Source organism: Topomyia yanbarensis, chromosome 2, assembly GCF_030247195.1.
Source record: "Topomyia yanbarensis strain Yona2022 chromosome 2, ASM3024719v1, whole genome shotgun sequence".
Taxonomy (NCBI): domain Eukaryota; kingdom Metazoa; phylum Arthropoda; class Insecta; order Diptera; family Culicidae; genus Topomyia; species Topomyia yanbarensis.
In genome coordinates, this window is record NC_080671.1 from 19,215,744 (window position 1) to 19,240,252 (window position 24,509).

Below are 24,509 nucleotides of genomic sequence, written 5' to 3' on the forward strand. Positions count from 1 at the left end.
GCTCTTGTCGCGCTAATGACGATAAATGACAACTAATTGCTTTGCATCCGCTTCTAGTGATTTGAACAGTCCGACACAGTTTGTGGTAGGTCTGGCACTGTGCACCCTCGGTGCAATTGCCTCCCCGGAGATGGCACGGGATTTAGCCGGAGAGGTGGAGAAATTGATGCGTTCACCCAATGCATACATTAGGAAAAAAGCGGCTCTCTGTGCGTTTCGAATCATCAAGCGGGTGCCGGAGCTGATGGAAATTTTTCTCCCAGCCACCCGGTCGCTGCTGAACGAGAAAAATCACGGTAAGTGTTAGCATTTACGTTGATAAGGGAGAGTACCACTTAGCTGGGATCTCAATTAAGGATTTTTTTTTTATCAGCAGGGGTGAAGTCTGTAGATCTTAGATAAACCAAACGCGAAGCTTGAATAGCTTTAACAACTGAGCCAAGTCCGAGGAGAAATTTTACTAACCTAAGAAGCGGAACAGTAAATGGTTGAATGCCGCAATGAAAAGTTCCGGCGTTTTTCTTTCAATCTATGCTAAACTGCAAAGTATCATGTTTCTTGCCCAGAAATAATATCCACCCGAAATGCCCCTCATATTGCAGCAACAGCAAAGATGAAGACGTTGGTAGCGATGCCTTCCATTGTAAATTGGATCTAATTTATTCATACACGAGGGTAGGAAAAAGGAAGTCCCCAAGTTTTTACCGCCTGCGGGTAGCAGTGGTCGTGAATTAATTTGCACTCGATGCAAATAGCGATACTCCTTACATAGCAACCGGCAGCGAACGCAGACCAACTGGCAGTTAGAGTAGTGGTACTTGATACCCGACATTCACAACTGTTTCGTCTGAATCATGGCAATGGGGCTTTGTTGATGACGAAACGAAAACGGTGTTATCATCTTTTAGGCCGACCACTTGCACGTGAGGAATAACCATGCTTACAATGGTACATGACCGACTATAAGTCGAGTACATATACCGTGACGGTGCCGATATTTGCCGCTGAGTTGTAGGTGGTGAAAGATCCGTCCCTCTTTGGCCAACATTGGCGCCCTGTGCGGTAATTGCCTCCGAGTAAAGGCGTGCGAAATCGTGCATGTACATGAGTAATGGCACGCGTATCAGCTTTATGACCGGTTATTGCACAGCCGCTGTATCAGCTCGGTCGTCATGGTTGAATGTGGCTTCCGTTCGTTTTTCACGTAATAAAATGCCAATTGACTGAGATGCATGCTTTATCACCACGATGGTTGATTGCTGTTGAATTGAATGGGGGCATTTGGTGACAACGTATCAACGGAAAAAAAATGTATGTATGCTTGGAAAAGTCTGACAGAACCAGCTTGAGATAGTTGTTATAGTGTTGAGTTGTCCTTTGGAGTGTTTCCATCGTAATGTACAAATCTTCTAATATCAGATCATACTAATTCCTCCAGAACTAGGATGACATGCGTATTCTCACTCTATTCGAACGGACACCGCACTATTGCGTTAACTCTCCGGAAGTCGCGCTTATGGCCCACTGAACGAGCAGCCGCTGGTGCCCTAAGACGATTTCGCTAGATTTTCAGAGCAGCGTGCACTCAGTCGGAGTGTCGGAAGATTAAATGCCCGATCTACAATCGATGGAATGGGTGTAAATTAGTATAAATTTATTTGCTTAATTGCAATAAAAACAGAAACTGAGCGAGACGAAAATTTGTTTATTTACTGGTGACATTGGTTGCATGAAAAAAGTTTCTGCAGAAAATTTAAGTTCAATCGGCCATGATTGAAGAATTGACGGCAAAGCAAAAATTTTCACTCGTGAAATTACACAAATCGAATTTAAAACGTTTACTAGGGCATGTGGAACTACCATGTCCATAAAACTGGAGACACAGAACAGACAGTCCCCAGCTTACCGGTGGAGCGAAGTATACTCGGCACTCTTCGTGCATGCTGTCTTAGAGCCGGAAAGCATGCTCAGATATGAGATAACAAGTACTGAAGCGGAGCAAATCGATTTGCTTCAAGGGGCAATGGCGATGATCAGACTCCCCATGGTATTCCAGAAAATTGAAGATTATTGTAGAAGGCCCCCTAATCACGATCCGAACGATTTGGTCAAGTACAAGAGGTAATGCGAAATAGCACTGAGGTGACACAAGCCTCCAACGAGACACTATTAGCTGTGAGGAAAAGTTTGAAGATATTAAAGTGACCCAGATGATGCATTAATTCAGAGATTCTCGGTTATGTTATGTTATATGAACCCACCATCAGTGCATGGAATACTCCGGTGTCCTGAGATGCTTTTAACAGCAAGGATAAAATCTCGGACGTGTTCAGGAAGGTACTTCAAAAACTTCTAGATAAGGGTCATTTGCCTTACAGATGGAAAAAACAGAAGCTGAGCAGAGGTTGAAATATGTGCTCATTCGCACGATAAACAGTTTGTCGCACTTTTTTGAAGTAAAATACTTCTAATGTTCCAATATAGGGATTCCGTTTCAAAATTTTCGGTCGTAATTTTACCCGATCTTTTAAACGTGAATATCTGCCGCTGTACAGAGCAAAAAATAGACTATCTGATTGGAACTATGCACACACAATTTTGTAATTAGAATTACTAAAAATAACGGAAATAATGGATTTTGTGATAGCAATTATCTGCGCCATGATTGGTCCGTACAATACGACCAAGCAGCGAGCGCTGCTTGGTCTGCCCCTTTGTTATCCAATGAACAGCGTCAGACGCATAACAATGAATCAAGAAAATGTCGTCAGTTTGATTTCTAACGTCGTAGTCGTTTTTTTATGTTGTGCCCGTTGAAGAAGCTTTTATGACACAATCTGGAACTGACAATTTTACTATGAACATACTAACGGGAATTAAGCAAACAAGAAGACTATCGTTTTCAAAAAAAAAAAAAATGACTGATGAACTATGTAAGATCGCTTTCTTAATTGCTATAACTCTGGTTTTCATCGGTCGGGTATTGCAATATTGGCATAACTCCGAAATTGAGAGGGACTTGCCAACGGGAAAAAAACCTGAGAATTCGGAATGTAGCACTATGTATCTGTCATCCTGAAATAGATCATTGTAAAATTGGTAGAGCTAGCACCTTCTGCAACCGAGAGTCTATTTCATTGGGTAACCAGACCATGCAGATTTTTTCTTATTACTACTGCTACTACTGCACAATGTCGATTCAACCTCCGATCTATACCAGACGGAATGTAAGACAGCAAGACCGAGGGGTTGTTCGCCCATTGCCAATAATGCTTCGATCTGACACAGGCTCGAACTAGGGTTCTTACAGTATGTCTAAATACTATTCTATTTTAGAGAAGCAGGGCGTTTAAAGTCGGCCAGATTCAAATGCTGTGCCCCGAATATGTGTTTGGTGATGTAAATCAGAAGTAAATGCAAAAATGCATGGCGCTGTGGCTGGATAAACAGCAAGATGCGCTTCCAAAAATGTTTCAACATTTATTACAATTGGTTTTGGGTGTAGATGTTACTTGAATTCGTAAATCAATAATAACGAAATACGCTCATATACACGTTCGAAATTAGCATTAATTTGTTTGCTACTTCAACAATGATAAAAATGTTCTACAAATGGAATGTTCTGGAGTGTTTTTGTTTTGAGCTTGTTGTTGGGATTTGGAACCACCGCAACCATTGAGTTGATCTATTGTGGTGTTTTGAGCTTGCACGAATCTAGTGCGTTTTATTTTCGCATTTTTCGTAACAACCCTCAATGAGCTTCATAAACAATCTGCAGTTCTTGAAAACTGCCCGAGTTCATATAAATTCTTTGTAGTATGAAAGATTTTTCGATTTCCTTTGGATCACCACCTCCTAGGGTTTAGAGCGTCTCTCTGAAGTTCAAAGTGCTACTCTAACATCCATAAAGATATTTGGAAGTACAAAGAAAAATAATTCAATGGTTGGCTTTCCTGAGTATTGAAAGACTGATTTGAGTTTCGTATAAAGTATTTGTAGTTTTCGTTGATATTTTCAACCTCTCTGTATTTGTTTGGGAATCTTGCAAAACTTCTATGAAATTTGAAGAACTCCCCTAAGGCTTCTAGTTCTCGGGGTTTACTTAATGATCGTAGTATTTCATGTTAGTTCAGAAAATTTCAGTGAGTTACATAGAATTTCCACAAAATTTGCAATAATTTCTTTAAATTTGTAGGGGAGACCAGGGCTAGTTGGCGGTGTTTTCAGTTTTCAATTTTTATCGCTTTGATGTAGGTAGATCTTGCAAAATAGAACACGCGGCATGAAAGAGCAGACTGTTGGCAATATCTCTAATTTTTTTTTAAAGTGTTTGATGCATTGTCTCCATTTTTAGAGACAAAAATATGTGACGCGGAAAACCCGCCAACTTGCCCCAGCCCCGGGGTAAGTTGGCGGTATGTAAGTATACGCCAAAAACTTAACAATCAAATAGAGATTGAATTATATCAAGGGTCCTTTTGAAACGTGCTGAATGTCTTTTCGAGAAAACTGTATATTAACCGACACTTGCTATTATATTTCAGTTTCAATACTCCAGCATATTGACTTAAATGCGTACTCCCTATTCAGAAGCAAATTTTCGAAATTCTTCATGCAATTGGCCAGAATAAATGTCACCTACATTGGCGAGATATACAAGAAAGAGATTTTCTTACTTTGGAGCGAATTCCAGAAATAAAATTTTTAATGACTTTTTTTGCACTGAAAATAGTACCGCTAACTTACCCCGCGTGCAGCACCGCCAACTTACATCAACTGCATATTTTATTAAAAGCTATTTGAAAAATACCTTTTGTTTGTGGATAGATGTAATATCTATATGGATACTGAAAGCTCTTTTCAAGCGCTATCGAAAAATATAATCATTCGGGAAATAGATTAAAAATCACCCTAAATAACGCAAAGTATTTAAAATTTTGAAAATTTACTTGGTATGCTCGAAAACACAATATCGTCCACAACTTCCACCAAACAAATCGTTTTGCAACAAAACCACATTGGAGAACGGGTTTCACATAACTTGAGGTACACAAGAAGAGGCAGCGCTATATGTCTAATGGAAACAGAGAAAAAGGGATTCCGCCAACTTACCCCACCCGCCAACTAGCCCCGGGCTCCCCTACTATTTTCATGAGGTTTACAAAATCAAGCAAAAACATATTACTAGTATATCGAATACTTCAGCAACCAAGAATGAAGAAGGGAATTCAAGTTTCGTGTTGTTTCGAAAACTTAAATTCCAGAGATTGGTAACTGAATAGAAGAATAGATAAAATCTCTAATCCATGAATTTGGTTTTTGGAATGGATCTAAAGGGTGTACGGAATCAAATTTCATCACAAGAAAAGCTTCGTCAAAATTACCCATTCGACCGATCGTTTTCAAAGTTTAAGGGACCAAAATAAAATGTATTATTATAAATCTTCATATTACAATGAACGAAAAATCTTTCATATTACAATGTAGTTTTTTCCATGATCGTGTTATTCAATTTCAAAACCATATCGAAATGCACGTACCTTTCTCTCAACACTGCTCATATGTGTGGCTTTCTACGCCGCTAGGGAAAATCCGCCATTGCTCTGGTCCGCGGAATAACGTCTTACCTCTTCCACGTAGTAGATACGAAATGCCGCGAATGATGTTGGCAACCTGTAACCTGCTCTGTGGTGTTGGCGCGCGTGCTTTGTCGACTGCTTCATGTCTAGTCGACATCTGGTGTCATGTATCCACGCATCAAGGTAAGCATGTGTTGCATAGTTATGTTAAGCCCAATCCACACAGGTCTCGTGCATCGTTTGGACCTACTTTTTTATATGGAAATCCATTTTTCCGATTTCCTAGGATGCTTCCAGAGTACCTGCTTCATGATGCCCCTGATTAAGATCATTTGGCATGAGATTGACCTTTTTATCCTTGTGCTGCTTCAGAATTCGAGGCTACATTTCGCCAGAACATCGTAGGGTCTTCGTAAGATCACAGAAGTGAAAGTAGACGCATTCTTTGAACAACACCTGTCCATTGATTGTTACGGTTTGCACGAACAGGGTGCTCCGCTCCACACGAGCAAATTGCCTGCCAAATCTTGTCTTTTTTGACAACCTTGTACAGCTTCTGTCTTCTAACTTTCTCAAGAACGTAGAAACTTATGACGAGCAATAAAGAAAAGGAGCCCAGGATGCTGCCGAACATCTACTTTTACATGAGTCTTGTGATCATTCACACTTTACGGATATCCATTTTGGCCACTTTTTCCCTTCCTACCGACGTTCAAACGTCCGTTGAACCGATCCAAAGCACGACTTGAACACACGATCCAAACACGACTAAATTGGACATTCCCCAGGTGCTTGCTAAGAGAGATCAGGATGTTCTAGGCTCATACGAAAACTTTATTTACGCCGATGATGCACTTCCGTTTACAACTGTTGCACAATTGCTAGGGACACTTACACAATTTTAGCAATACGCATTGAACTAATTTCTCCCAAAATTTCAATAGAATTTACTTAAAGGAAAAGAGTTACTGCACTTTGAAAGTGATGCAGTTTGATTCCGTACACCCTTTATTTAGAATTCTAATTAAGTGTCCGGATAACCTAGAATGGAGTGACAACGGAAATGTTCGGATTCCACTTGAAGTAAGCAATCTGCGCTGTTTCGGTTTTTTTGTGCATTGTTCCCGAATTTCGTCCAGTTCCTGGTTTGTGGTCCTGCACATTGGTTTAAAACGCGAAAAACGTGATCGTTATGAATAACTTCGAAAAGGTTATTTAAAGCGATATATATATACCACGTTCGGATGAATTTATGACACTCTTTTTATGTCAAAGTCAAGTCAAAATTTATTTTGAGATTGTTTTCAACCAGGAAGCTGCAGAAGTGTTCGTGAGCCCGGGCGACAAGAACTCAATTCACTATATTACTGTCACGTTAACCATATTTATCCAGGAGTATGGAATATTGTAGCTTGATTGTTGACGCAAAAAGTGACAAGTTGGTTTCTTTTCGTTCTTATTGTTTTCAGTCTTGTTCTGGCGGCGGGCGTAAAAAAGAGCCCATGTCATCGGTTGTATATCTAACATACAAAGTTAGTCATTTCAGGTGTTGCGGTAGGCCTTTTTTATACCGTTTAAAATGCGTCTTAGATAGCATAACATCGCGCGCGAATTATTATAACACAAGAATCAATCGCCCGCGAAGAAAGAAGCCAATCCAAATTTATCATGAATAATAATACCAAAATTTATACACGATAAATAATTCATGTATTACGAAACCTTATATCGTCAAATGTGTCGAGACACTAAAAGTAATCGCTTTTCATTATATTGTATTGTTTTTGGAATGCCACGTATCATCGGAATCAAGCAAAGAATAATAATAAAATCGTTCACTTTCCGTTTGATTCAATTAAGAATATGCAACACTCCCGACTGTCGGCTGTCGGAAGCTGAAGTTGCTGTTTTTACAAACCAAGCAAATTTATTCAATCAACGTTAAATCTATCAAATTCTCGGAAGCCGGCTGCCCAGAGCAATAAACACATGATAACACTGCTGAGAGTTGCATAGATCGTATCACTGATTTGACGTGGAGATGCAGAGGTATACACGGTCTCCATAACAACGTTTGTTGCACTAACATTTCTTCCCTTCCCCGATGACTGTAAGGACGTGGCCGGCGCTGTTATTTGCATTTCAAAGTATAGAACTCTCGAAACGTGCACATTGAGGATGGATTGCTACTCCCAGGCCCCATTCGTTGATTCTTTGTGCAATTCTAACATACAAATGAAACGTGTAATAAGAGATAGCGAGTTGATGTATTCGGCAAAGTTGTTGCAAATTCTACTACAAGAAACTTTGCCAAAGGTGGTAACATTCTATATTTAATAATCTTTGAAAAATAGTCGTTCCGATTCCGTTCGTGGTAGTGATTTAAGAACCTTCCAACCTGCTCCAAAAGACAACATTGCTGCGCTCTCTGATACTAGTACTGTCCACGCCACTACAGCCCAACCTGATCCGACTTCAACACTTTCGAGGTGAACAAGGCATCAAGACAGCTAGTGTTCATCTTCCGAATAGCAAAAAAACTTTAGGGACGTTTTCTTAAATCACTTTATTGCGCGTTGGTCCGCTCAACGTTAGAATATTGTTCTGCTGTTTGGAATCCATACCAGCAGAACGGGATTGACAGAATCGAGGCTGTCCAACGTCAGTTCATACGATACACTCAATATGCCTGGATCTTCAAACCCGCATTCGAGCACTACGTAATAACTCTCGTAATAACCTTCTGGTAGAACCAACTACAGTCGCCACGGCGCGGCGCTGTTACCGGACTTCAGCGAGTTTTCAATAGTGTTGCCACAGGATTTGACTTCCACTGGACTATAAATACGATTGAACATAAGTTTGTGTCTATCCCTAAATGTAATTAATGACTAAACAACAGGATTCTTCAATTTATAAACGTGTTCAAAGTTTAATTCAGAGATTTCCGCGATGAGAATTCCTTTACTTTTTTTTTTCTAAATTACTAGATACCAGGATTCTTGTCTCGTCTACGTTTTTATTTTCTTCTTCAGCGGGTTAGATAGATTAGATTTATTTCTTGTATTTCTAAAGTCGTAAATTTGCGATGATTCTACTAGTTGTGGGAAGATATTGAAAAATATAGGGAAATTTGTTCGGTTGTCGGCACATTTTTGGTTTTGGCTCACAACATTACTCCAATTGCAAAATATATGGGAATAAGCATACTAATGGAAAGCTAGAGGCCTTAGCTAATAACTGGTGAAAGAATTTACTTTATTCTGTCAACATGAAAACATTTATTAACAATTTAGTAAAATGGTAATTTTATACCATTTTGAAAAATTTGGTCGGTTGTCGGTACTCTAAGCAAATTTACTAAAAATTGCAAAATATGGATGAACATCATCAAGATTCAAAGGGAAAAGGATATTTATTCATTTCAACAACCACCAAAGGCTTTTTGGACATAATTCTTAATCAGAACCACAATATGTTTTTGAGAAAAACTGGTTCGAATATTACGCACTGCTAATGAAGTGACGGATCGCCTTCACTGCAATTGAGTGAGTTTCAGTCAGTCCATTTTTTTACCAAAGCTTCAGACAAATCAGATAGAAGTCCACACCGGCACGTGGCCAAAGAGGTAGCGGGGTTACAGGGTAACTCCGCTCCTCCACTAAATTTTCAGGTCATGACAATCTGGTATATATGGCGCTACCTAGAGGTGGAAACACGACCAGGTGGGCATTCTTCATGTAAATGTAAAACGATAAACCGGAAGTCGCCTTCCTGGTTTGCAGAATGGTGCCAAAGATCGATCCCTGGTATCTATTCGTAAAGCTCGTTCCAAAAATACCCATATTGATTAGGTTATTGAGGATCCAGCATTTGACACAAAAACGGAGTGCCAACAACCGATTTTAGTAGCTTTTTTGAAAACTGGCAAACAAAATTTTGGCGAGCATTTCGGCGCCATTCAATGTTGAATAACAAAATAGAATAAATTCACATCGTGCAACGATTTACTTTTTTCCATAAAACTTAGCAAATAATCAAAAAAAAACTTTTAAGTAAAATTTCACTTGTTCAAAAAATATATTGGTTGTATAACAGAACATTCGAGTCTGTTTGCTTCAGCAATCAGCACAAAAAGATCATGCTATATATTATATATTATTACACAAATAATATTTATCAGAATGTCCATGTCTGCTTTCTGTCAAAAGTTACGTAGGGGTACCGACAACCGACCACTTTCCCCTACATTTTTGTTTTAGAATAATTTTTAACGTTAGTCAAGAAGGAAGTGTGTAGGTTTCGATGAAAAGCAAGCTAAACGTGCTGAATAATTGTTTGTTCATTTCACAGGTATCCTCATCGCTGGTGTCACGCTAATTACAGAAATGTGCGAAAAAAGTCAGGATACGCTAACTCACTTCAAAAAGGTAAATTTTATGAATTACGTTTTCTTCTGTTTCCTTTTAAATTTTCCCTTTGAAAATTTTGAACGTATATCGGTTTTCATAATGTGTTGTTGTTATTGAATTGTCATGAACTGACCGTTTCGGTTTTTGTGTTTACTCTACCATTGAAGAGATTATTTTCTTACATCAGCAATCGATAGGCTGTGTTCCATTATACCGAATTTTTTTACGTTTGATTTTCTCTGTTGTTTTTTTTCGGATTACAAAGACTACATTTTCATTCCAGACATAATAGCCCACCTTTAGCGCTAGTTCCGTGTAGGATCTATTAGAAGGTTTAGATCAAATATTTTACAATAGTGAATAACACCCGATAATGGTTAGCGCATTTTCAGTCAAAGCAGAATAGTTTGGAGAATGGTTTGCTTGCTGCCTAAATATTGTGAATGTTACAATAAGAAACAGCTCAGTTCATTATTGTATTGCTGAGCTTGATTCGTAGTAGCTCAATTAATAGTTTTTAATTTACCAATTACAACACTTAACAAGTAACATCGGTATTTTTGTTTGATTTAGATTTTTAATTTGTTATTATTGATCCACTATTGTACAATATGTATAGAAAAAGTATTGTATTTAGTTTAGGTAATGTTAAATCAACATCTTTTGAATGGCATTATACATTATTTGTATTCAATTATGCTCGAAAACCCGACCAAATTACATCAGTAGCAGTACAATCTAAAACTTTAACGTTTTTCTTGGTGTACTACCTCACCTATATTTTATTGCTTGCCAGGATAGTGGAAACCAAGAGGTAATGCCGCCCCCTCCCTCATTTCCTTCAAGACAAAGAAACAATCGGCCTTCTCCGATTATTTCCCCCAGTTTTCAAGCAACTTCCATCCCAATTTGGAAAAATATTCCATTCCATCCTGTTACCATTTCAAAAACAAAAACAATCGCTTCCACCATCGTCCAAGTATATGTGTCTGCTGGAAAATCCGAGACAAAGCGCGAAAAAATCGTGTTGCTCCGGCTCCCCACCCTCTGATCATCTTTACCTAATTAGTAGTGCATCTGCTAATTCTCTGTACGTTTTTGTCTATTTCTTAAATTGCTATCAACTTAAAGTATACTGTGGTCTGCTAAAGTGTTCCCAGTATTGCCGTTTCATCTTTCAGCGAACTCGTGTGCTGCTGATTAATGTTGATACTTTATTCTGTAATATTTTGTTGCTTCTGTGAATTGATTCAGTGCAAGTAAATGTTTTACCTTCCTTTTTCTTAACTAAAATCGGTTTAAATAAAGGAAATTGGCTATTCTCACTTTCTAAATCAGATATGTTAAAAAATTATACTTTATAAGTTTGTTTTTTATCTTTGCACTGGTCAATGGCTCACACTTGTTCTTACTTAACTAATTATATATTCATAACAATTTTCATTTATAGCAGTTTCATGCTTAGTTTTTTATGTAATATATAAATCATATTCGCAATTGAACTCCATACTTACATATCGACAAACTAATTCTTATTATATCTATACGTATTTCACTCAATATTTTCATGCACTGTGGATGTTTTTGAATTTCATTTCCAATATTCCACTATATTCACTGTGCATGATAAACAGTTGCAAAGCAGCTTCGATGTTTCGAATGTTCTTTTTGTCATTTTTGTGAATGTGAATGCTCAGCCCGGGATGCGTTCTATCGCTGTGCACTTAGAATCATTGCGCGCATTCATTGACTGGCCAGTGCCATTTCGGATTTATGTATTTCTGCAGCTTATACTTTTTTTCTGGGCGCATGATTTGGGTAAACGTCCGAGCAGGCATGTGCAACGAATGCTATAGTATCTTGTATCACGCAGCATGCGAACATCAGCATATATACTAACTCTTTCACGCGGTTATGGCTCTACTACAGCGTGCCTTTCTGGTTGTAACTATTTTGCCTGCCAGCAGTGTACTCATTAATTATATATTGGAATGTCCTCTAGTCTCTCGCGCTTTTGCTTTTCTTTGACACATTTCCTTTCTGCGGGCTTCCGAAGGCAGCAAAAAGAGGGACTGCATAAATTGCATCACAATGAAGCCACTTTTCGCTTCCTTTGTTGACACTCTTTTTGCGTTCACAGCAAGGCTCGCCAACTCATTTCCGTTTCGCCTGAGTCTGCCAGCTAGCCAGCCAGCACCGCCCACCATAACGTTCATTCCTCATCATGCGATCACAAAACTAGTTGCAATAAACTGAAAAAAAGTATATGAACCTACCCATACGGACAGAGAAAAGTTTCAGTGTTCCTTCAAAGCAAACAAAAACAACCAGACAAAGGAAATCCAATGCCTTTTTAACATTAATTTCGCTCCCGTTCCGCTTTTTTCTTCCTCCGACTCCATATGCCATTGCTCAACACAGATTGTCCCCAACCTGGTGCGAATCCTGAAGAACCTGATACTGGCCGGATATTCGCCCGAGCATGACGTCAGTGGAGTGAGTGACCCATTCCTGCAGGTGAACGCTATTTGGCAAAGTTGATTACCGACTATTAATCTAGTTATTTTTTCATCTTTATGTTCAAAAATTGCAGGTTAAAATTCTCCGGCTTCTGAGAATACTTGGCCATAACGATCCAGATGCTTCCGAGGCGATGAACGATATTCTGGCCCAGGTTGCCACCAACACCGAGACGAGTAAGAACGTTGGCAACACAATTCTGTACGAGACGGTGCTGTCGATAATGGATATCAAGTGAGTGTTTGTCCGGTCTCAAATGACATAAAACCTGTATTTTTTATGAATTGTTTACACTCGTTAGTCATTCTAGCGATAAATCGTTTAACGAAGTTCAAGTTTGCCTTCAGAAAAATTCGTCTACTGAAAAACCTTTTTTACGAAAGACTGCTAAAGTATTCTACATTAGCACAATCAAATTTTATTCATTGTTATTATCAGATTAAAAGTTTCTTAATTTTGGGATATCCCTAGCGTTATTCTATTATTTATTTAAAGTTAAAAATAAATATCGTTCTCAAATAAAATAAAAATATTTTAATCTAACGCATTAAAATTTTCGATCAAATGGCTTGTAATCAAATGTCTTTCGGTCAAATATCTGTTCGCACAGTGGAACATTTAATAGGTACATCAAATTGATCAAAATTTTTTTGAGGGTTGTAAAAAACTCATAAACAAAAAAATGTATGGGAGAGCTCTGAATTTTTTTTTTCGAATCTATTCACTCTAAAGTGTTATTTTAAAATTAAATTAAATTTATATTTTAAGATAAAATATATGGATATTTATATTTTAAGATAAAATATATCGATAATTAAAATTATATGGATGGTTCTGAACTGAAATCTGTACGGATCAATTCATCTAAAAAATACATAGTACTTTTCGTATTGCTTGCAAGATTACCTTCTACAATAAGAGCCAGGCCTGCGAAGGAGTATGTTGTTGGTTTGAGATTTCAAGAAGCTAATCGCATTGAACTATTCAACAAACTTTTTGCATGTTAAGGAAATCTGCCTTATAACTGGCTGTATGCCATTTCATTTGCCAATGCTCTTGTTTCAATAATTCTTTGTAGTCTGCTGAACAACAAAGAATGGCAGTACCCTCAATGGACCTTTCAGAACATTGGTCCATCAAATCAAACAGATGCTTTCTACAAGAATGCTAACAATTCCGCCAAATCCTGAAAAGTATTCAATTCGAAAAAAAAACTTAATATTTTCAAAGTGGTTTAAAATGCCAAATCTGAGACATTCGGTAAGTTTTTTTTAATTATTATAAAGAAGAACAACATCATATGACATATTTCAAACGACCGGAAGCTTTTGAATTCAACTCAATATTTAAGAAAGATAAAATGAAACAAAAAACTGTAGCTGAATTTTAATTATATATTGCTGGCATAGCGTAGTTGATAAGTCGGTTATTTTGTATGCAGCTCACATGTGCACGATTCCCAAATCCCCCACATATAGGTTAACCCAAGCATTAGTTTCTATTAAGTGTTTTAATATTTGATATTGATAACACCGTAACTGATCGAGTTCTAACCCTAAAAAGAGGCGAATGACATAAACAGTTGGCATGCGAATCAGAAAATAGATTTGCTTCAGGAAAGATATGTTTAGCATTATTCGGGATTTGCTTCCTGAAAAATGAATCTCACCGCAGGTGTCTAAAATATTTCGGGAGAAGCTATAGACGGAAAAATCTTCTGAATCTTTGCAAGGAAATGTTCAATTGTAGCTTGAAACTATTTCAACAGATTGGTAAAAAATGTCAAAAATCGCTTTATCGTAAAGTGAAGTCGGTTAGAAAGTATGCAATAATAATTCCCAAAACATTGGATTAAACCAATTTGTGCATTGATGGCACAAGACCTAACATAAGGGGGTCTTCTACTCGCGAGGCCTAAAATTGAGCACTTTTTTGGGAATAAATTGTAAAGCATCTACTCAATGGATTTAGAAACTTTTTTTTATTTTGTAGATACATGTTTTGACTTTTCTATTTTACTTTTGAAGACAAAACGAAAAATCTATCGCGACCTTGAAACTTCATGGCATGACATTGATGTTGAAGCTGCATGGGTCCCGCTTAAGTCAAGTTGTGGCAAATTGGAATAATCTATAATCAGAAAACTCATATTTTTTATAATCATAGTTACGTTGGCTATGTTTAGACGAGAGAGATTGTTCTTTTTTTATAATTTGTAAAGTTAAGTTAAGTTTATAATTTGTAAAAGTTAAGTAACCATTTATAATTAATATCAACAGACACAGTGTGGTCCTAATGATAATTTCTTAATCTATTTAAAAAGTCAAATTGTAATCTGCTACGTGGAATGTGAAGATCGAACTCGGATGAAACTCTGTTGAAGGTCCGCTGCAAACCAATGATGGCACCGTTTACTCCATAGTTAGTCCGGCGAAGAGGTAATCGGAGGAATAAATTATTGCGAAGGGCGCGAGGGCGAACGTTCATGTTTATCGCACTGAGAAGCTCGGGGCAGTCAATTCGATCTTGCAAAAAATCTGAAATCGTCATAGCACGGAATAGATCCCATCGCACTTGCAATGTATCGAGTCCAATAAGCAAACCCCGGCTTTCATAACTTGGCAGCTGGTGAGGGTTGCTCCAAGGCAATCGACGAAGGGCAAACCGAACAAATATGCGCTGTACTGTCTCAATTCGATGGACACCGTTGAGATAATGAGGGTTCCACAACTGAACAATATTCCAGAGTTGATCGAACGAGTGAGCAGTAGAGAGATTTCAAGCAGTAAATATCTGAAAAGTGCTTAGATATTCTCATTATGAACCCCAAACAGCGTGATGCCTTTGCGACAATATAGCTGATATGCTGTTTAAACGTCAGTTGTTCATCGAGAAAAACTCCGAGATCTTTGACGCAATTCTCTCTGTCAATTGTGGATTCAGCTAGACAGTAATCGAATCGAATTGGCGTTTTTTTCCTCGAGAACGTAATGACCGTGACCATTTCTTGGGGTTTAGGGTCATTAGGTTGATCTCGCACCATTCCGCAAAGGTTTCCAGTTGGCGTTGAAGGAAAGCTGCATTATCAGTATTCCGGATTCTATGGTATAACTTGAGGTCGTCGGCGAAAGACAACCGTGGTCCTTCTAAACAAAAGTTAACGTCGTTGAAATACAGAAGAAAAATCAATGGACCGAGATGGCTGCCTTGCGGAATACCAGATGAAGCAAAGAACTCTTCGGATACACAATCGCCTATCTTGACTGCTAGACGACGATCACTGAGATACGATTGCATCCAACGGAGAATATTAGTACCAAAGCCAAGTCTATCCAATTTTGCCACTGCAATAGCGTGATTTATCTTGTCAAAAGCAGCTGAAAGGTCCGTGTAGATAACGTCAGTTTGAAGGCCGTCCGACATAGCATCTGTAACATATGTTGTGAACGACAGAAGATTCGTAGATGTTGAACGTTTCGGCATAAATCCATGCTGAGTCTCGGAGATATACTGTTTGCAGTGGCTGGAGAGGGGTTCCAACACAGCCATTTCAAACAGCTTAGGAACTGCGCTTAGCGTTGTAATACCACGGTAATTGTCAACTGCCATTTTATCACCTTTTTTGTGAACTGGAAACATGAAGGAGGATTTCCAGAGTTCGGGAAATACTCCGGTTGTTAGCGACAATTGAAACAGATGACAAAGAGGTTCAATTAGACCGGCAGAGCATTTTTTTAGAATAATAGTTGGTATACCATCTGGACCTGCCGAGGTTGAAGCCTTCATTTTCCTAATCGCCAGTTGTACCATATTATTGTCGATATTGATAGAGTTCAAAGACTGGTATGATTGAGGTACATTGAGAGCCGCGCGTGAAGCCTGGGTCGGTGTCAGTTTCTCGTTGGAGAAAACATTCGCGAACTTTTCAGAGAATAGTTGGCAGATCTCCTGTAAACTAGAGCTCATACGTCCTCCATAGCTCATCGTTGAAGGCAACCCGGATTCGTTTCTTTGCTCGTTTACATGCTTCCAGAATGTTGAACTTACGTTGCACGTTTCGCAAGTAATCGGCATGGCAACGCTTCGATGTCTTTTTATAGACTTGGTTAACATGAACGTAGTGTTGTCGCAGCACGTAGCCCCCAAACTTGGCGTACTTCTTCAGAGCGGCTCTTTTAGTCGCTTTTAACCGTCTCAGCTCGGCAGTGTGCCACGCTGGGTGCTTAGATTGAAGGCCACTTCTTTTCGGTACATAGCGATCGATAGCATAGCTCATAACATTGGAGAAGGTCTGCACTGCAACGTTGACATCATCATTGTCGAGAATTTTAGTCCAGTGGATATTCGACAGGAAGTCAATAATGCTATTATAGTTGGCTTTTCTAAAATTATAGCTGACGGTGTCAGAAGCATTGCAGTCATGCTTCACTCGAATCGCTTCAAGCAATATATGCAGGGGAGGGTGGTGTCTAACAGTCTTTACCAGGGGGAACGGTGCTGCGGTAACTTTTGGCGCGTAGTCAGATTTGCTCGAAAAACAGAGATCAAGGATTCTGTTGTTCTCGTTCACCACATTATTCGTTTGGCGCAGCAGATTTAGACTGTAGCACTCAAGCAAACTGGTGATACCAGCATGAAAAGATGACAGTTCGGGATCAGCGAACATAAATCCGTCAGAAGCAGAGCGCCATTTTAATCCGGAGAAATTAAAATCACCAACAATCAGGATCTCATCAACCGGGCTTGCTTGAGCGGAAATCCGTTCCAGTGACTCAGTATGTGAATCAATCAATGTCGAATCGCGAGTGCGGTCCGGTGGAAGATAAACCACGCAAAGAAAAAGTGCGTAGCCAGCCAGTTTGATTCGCACCCACACCTGCTCGACACAGACCCCCAAAGTATCGTCAATCAGTTGCGCTTTCAATCGACGATGGATAGCCACAAGTACCCCGCCGCCGGTAGCCTTGAGACTGTTGCGTGAGCTGCGATCAGTTCGGAAAACATCGTAGTTGGCACCAAATGCTTGCACTGACAGAGTGCTATCGCTAAGCCACGTCTCTGTGAGGGCGATTATGTCGAAGCATTCATCCGAACTTGCTACCTGATAATCTTCGATTACTGAATTCATACCACCGGCATTCTGGTAATATATTTGTAGGTTTGAATGCCGCGATTGATTGCCGTTGGTATTGATTTGGAAGACCCCTTCACCACTCCTGCACACAGGACCGGGACGACTGGTGAACGGTGGCTGCAATGGCTCGACTGTGGCAGGGGGATCAAGGGCTTCCATAGTGCTAGCTGCAGTGCGTCCCAGGGTGCGATGAGTCATACCAGCATAGCATAGAGTGCTTAGTCCTTCCTAACGATTTGTAATTTCCAATATTTACGTTATTTTTTGGCCTATTAAAGGAAATGGAACAAATTGACATTTTGCAAATCCCTCTCGACCAAACATAGCGGTATGTTTTCTGAACAATTGGTGAAAAAATTATTGAAATCGGACCAGTACTTCTATTAAAAGTCTTACTTGACCGCTCAAAAACACTACTTTCGGAAAACGCGTTTAAAGATTAAGTACGGTGTATAATTTGATAGTAGTAACTTACTAGATAATCTACTATACCGGATCCGCAGAGCTCACCTTCCTCGTCACGAAAATGTTCTTGGCTTTGCACGTTTTGCTCTCTGTTGAATTCGGGCCTGTTTTACCGCGACACCCATTTTGCGCTCCGAACGAGTTATACGTTCACAATCGAGTCGAGTAGCACATCGCCTCCATAACTTGTAAGATCGATGAAAAGCCTTGGTTGAAGATACTGACTGCCAAATAAGTCACAACATTGATCACCTAACGGCGCTAAGGAACAGATTCCATTATTCAGAGACTCATTGATGTTTTGGGTGTGAGCTCCTCAGCATCTTTCTAATAAATCATTAGATGATAGACTTTCGTAGATCCTTCCATGTTCGAAAGTTTGACGCCACTTACACCAACTGTCTTCACCGGGTGAACACTTTAAGTCTTGGGGATTTTCGTTCTATGACGAGCAGTGTTCGAGGGAAGCGCAGATTGCATTTCGCATATGTTCTACAGAATTTAAGTTTCTCCGAATCGCCAGCCCATAAAATTTTGTTAGCTCGCCGATTGATCTGTCCGTCAACTTTCCCTTTCCTTTCCCACTGATACCTTTGTTTTATTTCTTCGGTTTTCGTGATCTCGTTCCCATATGCTTCTCAACATGTCCGACGCATTCTTTCTTCCGTACGATAAACTCGACCCCCAAAAAAAAACAAGAAACTATTCATAGACGCTCACATATACATAAACCGAATGGACAAGTGATGTGGACCGGTGAATTCTTTAAACAATGATTTTTCCATAGACAAGCGCCATCGTGGTGCACTTAGTGTCTCAGAAAGGAATATGATTTTCACCAAATGTGGCGTATTCTCCGATACATACAGAAATTGAAGAAAGAAAAAAATCGATTTTTTTAAACCACGAGAGTAGAAGACCCCTTAAACTAAGTTTGATTTTTGTGTTTCGAATTTATCTCGTTAGTAACTAGCACCAAAAAACACTAGTTAGACACAATAATCCAAACAGTCACACGAGCATGTACCGCAGGGAAAAATCCTTCTTTACGAAGCATATTTCATTCTTACGACTTTTATTTTCGATCACTCATTTAGTCAGCAGCTAAAAATTTCAGCTCGTTTTGTATAATATATCGAACAATAGTTACTGATAAAAATCAGAACAATCGTGTGATGCCCAAGCCACTTTTATACTTCTTGTTACACATTTTAGAAGTTATTTCACTTTTAACGAAGTTGGATCGGTATTCGCTCAAAATTTAGTAAATACCTATTTAATTCGGAGAAAAGTAAAAATTAGTAATATGCAGAAAGAACTCTCATAAAGTGCAATCCGAATTCTTTCGGCTGGTGGTGGTATTCGTAGTAAGAAATGCAATCGACTTAGCTCAACACGTATTGTAAAGCTATTTAACTAAAAAATTGGTAAAGACATGTGCGATCAGTCAACGATGGAATTGAGGAAGACATCAGAATTTTCAGACTCAAGCCAATCGTAATGATAATAATGCTTAAAAAAATGTTTAGATAACAATACATTAATGTTTAATCGTTAAAACATCAAACAAAAAACCCAAACTTTCCATGAAGAAATCGTTTTGACCATTTTTCCTCAAAACTATAAAACTCGATTTGTTGCATCACTACACACGACACATGTGAACGCTTAAAACAACTGGTTTGTCCCGAATGATATCCCGGGAAGCATAGACAGAAGCTCTTCTTTGCCGCCGAGAAAGCGAAAACGAACTCTTGTCTTTTGCTAGGAAATCAAACGCCTGGAAATATTGAATAGTAATTTCTTAAAAAGGAAATACTTGATTAAACCAATTTGCGCATTAAAGGCACAAAACCTAACTTAAATTAAGATTGATTTTGTTGTTTCTTCTTTTGCTCTGTTTTCTTCCGGGTGCCACTCAAAAGCACACCGGAATATGCAAACACCGTTATAGAAATGCATTACTACACACAAAATTACGAACGCGCTAGCATGCGCGACATTGAAACGCTCATGCGATAAAAATAACGTGTACACTGACATTCAAACGCTCCAGCCTTTTGCAATAATACAAAATTGTTCACAAGCAGGATAATTCCCGCAACTCACGCTCGTGATCGCACAATCATAAAATGAATCTTGACAATCAAATGAACGGGTGAGCACTTACGAATTTAGAAACACGGTGTGCGATTATACAAATGATCGCTCTCACGCGATCAAGAAACGGTCACACCCGGAACCCTCAATCCTCGATCTAGTAGTCTAGGTAGGGGAACAAGGGGAGACTTGAACAGGTTTTCAGCTAAATCTGCATAAATCTCTAGAAAAGCCTTCAATCCCTCAAAAGTCAGTGTGGTATAATGTGCAAAGTTATTGTGCGTGCCTCATGATTTTTTGCAGAATTTTTAATTTAATTTTTCAAAAGTTATAAAAGTTTTTCTGTAATCGTTTTTTTTTTGGTCAAGTCTCCCCACTGCGGGGAGACTTGACCAAGGCCTGAGGAGACTTGACCAAGAGAATTTTGAAAAATCATAACAAAAAATAATTACTTAGAACATACTGTAATTATTTTTTCCATATTGTAGAGATCCTTAGGTAGTAGTAAAAAATATAGAAGGGTTGCATTTCATACATTTCGATTTTTTAAATGCACTTGTTTTTAAGGATTAACTGCACTGCTTACATTGCATGTTCACAAGTTATAGAAATGAGTTATATTATTATCAGGAATTCTGTATCTTTCTTCAGCTTATTGCCACTCGGTCAAGTCTCCCCATAAAATCTTGGTCAGGTCTCCCCAACAATAGTTATTGCGTTCGATGTCGTGCAAATTTTAGTAACAACTATTCCAATGTTCCAATTTATGCAAAATCATTTCACTGCTTCATAAGAAATAAGATAATATATGAACACTTTAATAGTAATTAGTAGTCGAGTAGATATGACCACACAAAGTTTGATAAAAAATTACATCAATTTATGCAAATTTATTAATTACGGAATAAAGGAAAGGATTTTTCATTCCAAACTTTTAAAATAATCTTAAGGGATCGAAACCAGTATAAACATATTTTTGAACATTTTTAAGAACCGAATAGAAGACGTCATAGCCAAAAATAGAATCTTGCGCTTGGTTTAGTCTCCCCATGTTCCCCTACATGCCTTCAGTTGGACCATTCAAAAAAAAAAACAATGACGCTCATATACACTAGACACACTTTCAGGGCGTCTTGGCCGGGGACTCTAGTGATATGGGGGAACTGCTCTTTTAGCACCTGAATCGCACAGTCCAAATTGAACATCAAGATCGCGACTCGAACGAACATTCGATAGGTCACGCAAATATGCATGTGGTTACTCGTCTATATAATCGAATTTATTTACGTGAAGTTACATACACACTAGCACACGCGAAATACAAATACCCACGCGATCACACACGTTGACATACAAACGTTAGAACCTTTCGCGATCATCCACGCACACCTACGCCAGTGATCTTGCAAACACAAAAAAACGCCACGGCGCACATTGGATTCACTCCATACAAAAGCTGGACAAAACCTCAAAAGTAGTTTAAAATGTCTGAAAATATCATCAAAGGGTAATTTTGGTGCGCTGAACTCGAATTTGAATAAATTAGGACGCCAAAATGAAAATTAGAGAGCCTAGGGTGGTTCTTAATGTTTTTTTTTTTTGAAATTTCGCAAAAGTGAATTTTATTAATTTTTTAAAACATTTATTTCCTAGGGTAGTCCTTAGTAACGAGTTAGCTAGGGTGGTTCCAATTTATCGAAATCTGGTCAATAAAAAATGATGTAATTTTATACCTTTGTTTGTAGATCATCAGTCCAATCTGAATAACTTCGTAGCAAAAAATCATTCCTTCATAGCTCTTTAAGAGATAATCCTCATGTACTAATTTATGAACGTATGCATTTAGAATAGTTATAAAAGATAACATATCTTAAGGTGTTTGAAAGAATGCCTTAAATTTTTGTTTTATTGGTTTATTTATTTATAGTTATCGCCAAAGCTATTAAAAGATGACAGGTTTATTTGATTTTAATGAAGATCTCAAATCGAGCCCTACTATGCTCTATTCACAGTTTCTCATACTATGCATACTGCAGCTAAGCCGCTCAATATTTTCCCATTGATTTTCAATTCCAATGATGATATGAATATCTCTCCTTGTGGGTACTGACTTGGTTTTTTGTATGAAAACATCCTGAGCATACTTTGCACTGTATGTGTATGCTTTGAAATAGAGGCGTGAGCGTTTTTGCATGAAACTCTCATCAATTTGGAAGTGAATTATTGAGATAGATTTTGAATTTGATTGTTGATTGTGATAGATTTAATAGGGAGTTTGCACTTGAAAATAAATGTTGCATTACTGGCCAAATAACTAAAAATCGGGTAAAAAAGAACACTTCTCACACTCACGTGTTTACCTTACATCGGTCACCAGTAATGCCAACGACCAATACCTGCTAATGAAATAGTATTCATGGAAAGATATGATAATAGTTGCAGTTAGTTTGCCTCGTTGGCTTGTATTTATTTGAATTTTTCTATGCTGCAGATAACTGTGAAAATGTAGAAACACGAGTCATAGTAGCAAGACGGTTAAGACGTACTTATATTTGTATCAAGGAAATCGCCCCAAACTCTGCATTTACAAGCAGCGTTCAGAAAAAGAAATCCACTGGTGAATAATAATGCAAAACTTCATGAAATCAAAAAATATCATGCGTCTCCAGGAAAAAAATAATTTTACAAATGTCCAAATATCAACCATCGGCACAAAACGATGGTACTATGATTTTTGAAAACTAGATAAAATTCTACGTCAGTTGTACTAGATGAGATCCTTCAACACGCTTTTACCGATAAAGAGATGACACTCTAAATGTAAATAAGTCGCGTTAAACAACATAGTTATATTGATTTTTTTTGGTAACTTTTGAAATACTCATTATTTCTCAAATCAAAATACACCATTGAATTCCTGAGATGATTTTCTATTAGAAACGCCTATATGTGTTGTTAAATTAACATTGTAGTACTTATTAAAGCAAGATGAATTGGAATGAACAAAAACTTTTTGTCACTCAAATTCTTGCAGATTTTGTACGGTTCAAAAAAAAGTAGCGCTTATATTTTTCAATCGATTGCCTCAAAAATTTGGCGAATACAGCTTTGGGTAATGTACATTTAGAAAAAAATATAAAAGGTGTGAAAATCGACAATAAATTTTAGAGGTTTTGACCGGCCCGGCCCCTACTGTGCGGCGATTAAGTGAACGTTTTGGCAGTTATAAATTTGTAAACGTGGTCACAAGCGCTAATATATAAACACTCGTTCCCACGCGATCATGAAATCTTAACGTCCCAACATCTGACTACATCAAAGACATTGTCATTAAAGCTCGCGACCAGATCAACGTTGATCAGATGTTCTTCCCTGCTTCTTGCACTAACGGGTGACCAGTGTAAATCCGTCATCATTGTTATCAACTTGCTCATCGATGTTGCTTTCAGTTGATTTCGGGGTGTTGGATGCTTTTTTAGCAGTTGTCATTATGGCCTGAACAGCTATCACAAAACTCTGCTTTGGTTTGGTTTTCCTTAGGTGAGTTGGGAATCGGTTAAGATGCATTCTTCTCTGCATCTTCCGCGTCAGATTGTCCATGGTGTGCTGTCTGATTACAGCACTTGCATGTATGAAGTTGCCTCTCATGGGTTCATATTATAGTTTGTTTAATAGTAGTTAATTTAATAGTAGTAGTTTAATAGTAGTTTCGAATTTGACTTTTATGGTCAGGTTGGAGGGAATAAGTCTTTCGACCTGTATCCTCACAACATGAACACCGATACAACTTCTCTGTATTGCGACATGCATTTGTAATTGTCTCAGGAGGGATACGCGGTGATAGATCATGTAATCTTACCTTTACATAGTCATTTCCTATATACACGGGAATCTTAATTCCAAAGTTACTTTCGATCACGTGTTTTAAGTTGTTCAGCAAAACGCAGCGTTCGACTTGGGTTTCACATGTTCTATGATATCAATATCAATACTGCATAGCGGAGATAATGATACTGAAGATATGCGACTTTCTCAAGCCCAAGCAGCATTTTCATCTTCAGAAGGAATTTCACTAAAACTCAGTCATCATATTGATAAAAATTTAAAGTCAATGACCGGGGCAGATTTTTATCGTCAATTTTATTCATAATAGGCCTATGGAAGTTGCGTACATTTAATGTTAGTGATGAAGAATTTGGGCTCGGAAGAAAAGGTATTATGCAAATTAGTTAAATCGACGTTGTCTGGTTGCTCGTCGATTGAAAAAGTAATTCGTATCTAGGGGGTACGACCCGCTCA

The 24,509-nt window shown here is 38.3% G+C and overlaps 1 protein-coding gene across 13 annotated transcripts in view; it reads left to right on the forward strand.

The window, feature by feature from the left end:
- LOC131686237 (AP-1 complex subunit gamma-1) overlaps positions 1–24,509 on the forward strand; it is a 78,673-nt gene that overhangs the window by 42,063 nt on the left and 12,101 nt on the right. For 10 of the 13 annotated variants that reach the window (XM_058970494.1, XM_058970485.1, XM_058970484.1 and 7 more), the window contains exons 5-9: positions 58–296; positions 9,933–10,009; positions 10,788–10,805; positions 12,413–12,508; positions 12,585–12,745. In XM_058970494.1, coding sequence (XP_058826477.1) covers positions 58–296; positions 9,933–10,009; positions 10,788–10,805; positions 12,413–12,508; positions 12,585–12,745 — 591 coding nt within the window. The remainder of the gene's footprint in view (positions 1–57; positions 297–9,932; positions 10,010–10,787; positions 10,806–12,412; positions 12,509–12,584; positions 12,746–24,509) is intronic. The other 3 variants (XM_058970493.1, XM_058970496.1, XM_058970497.1) reach the window with 1 other exon arrangement.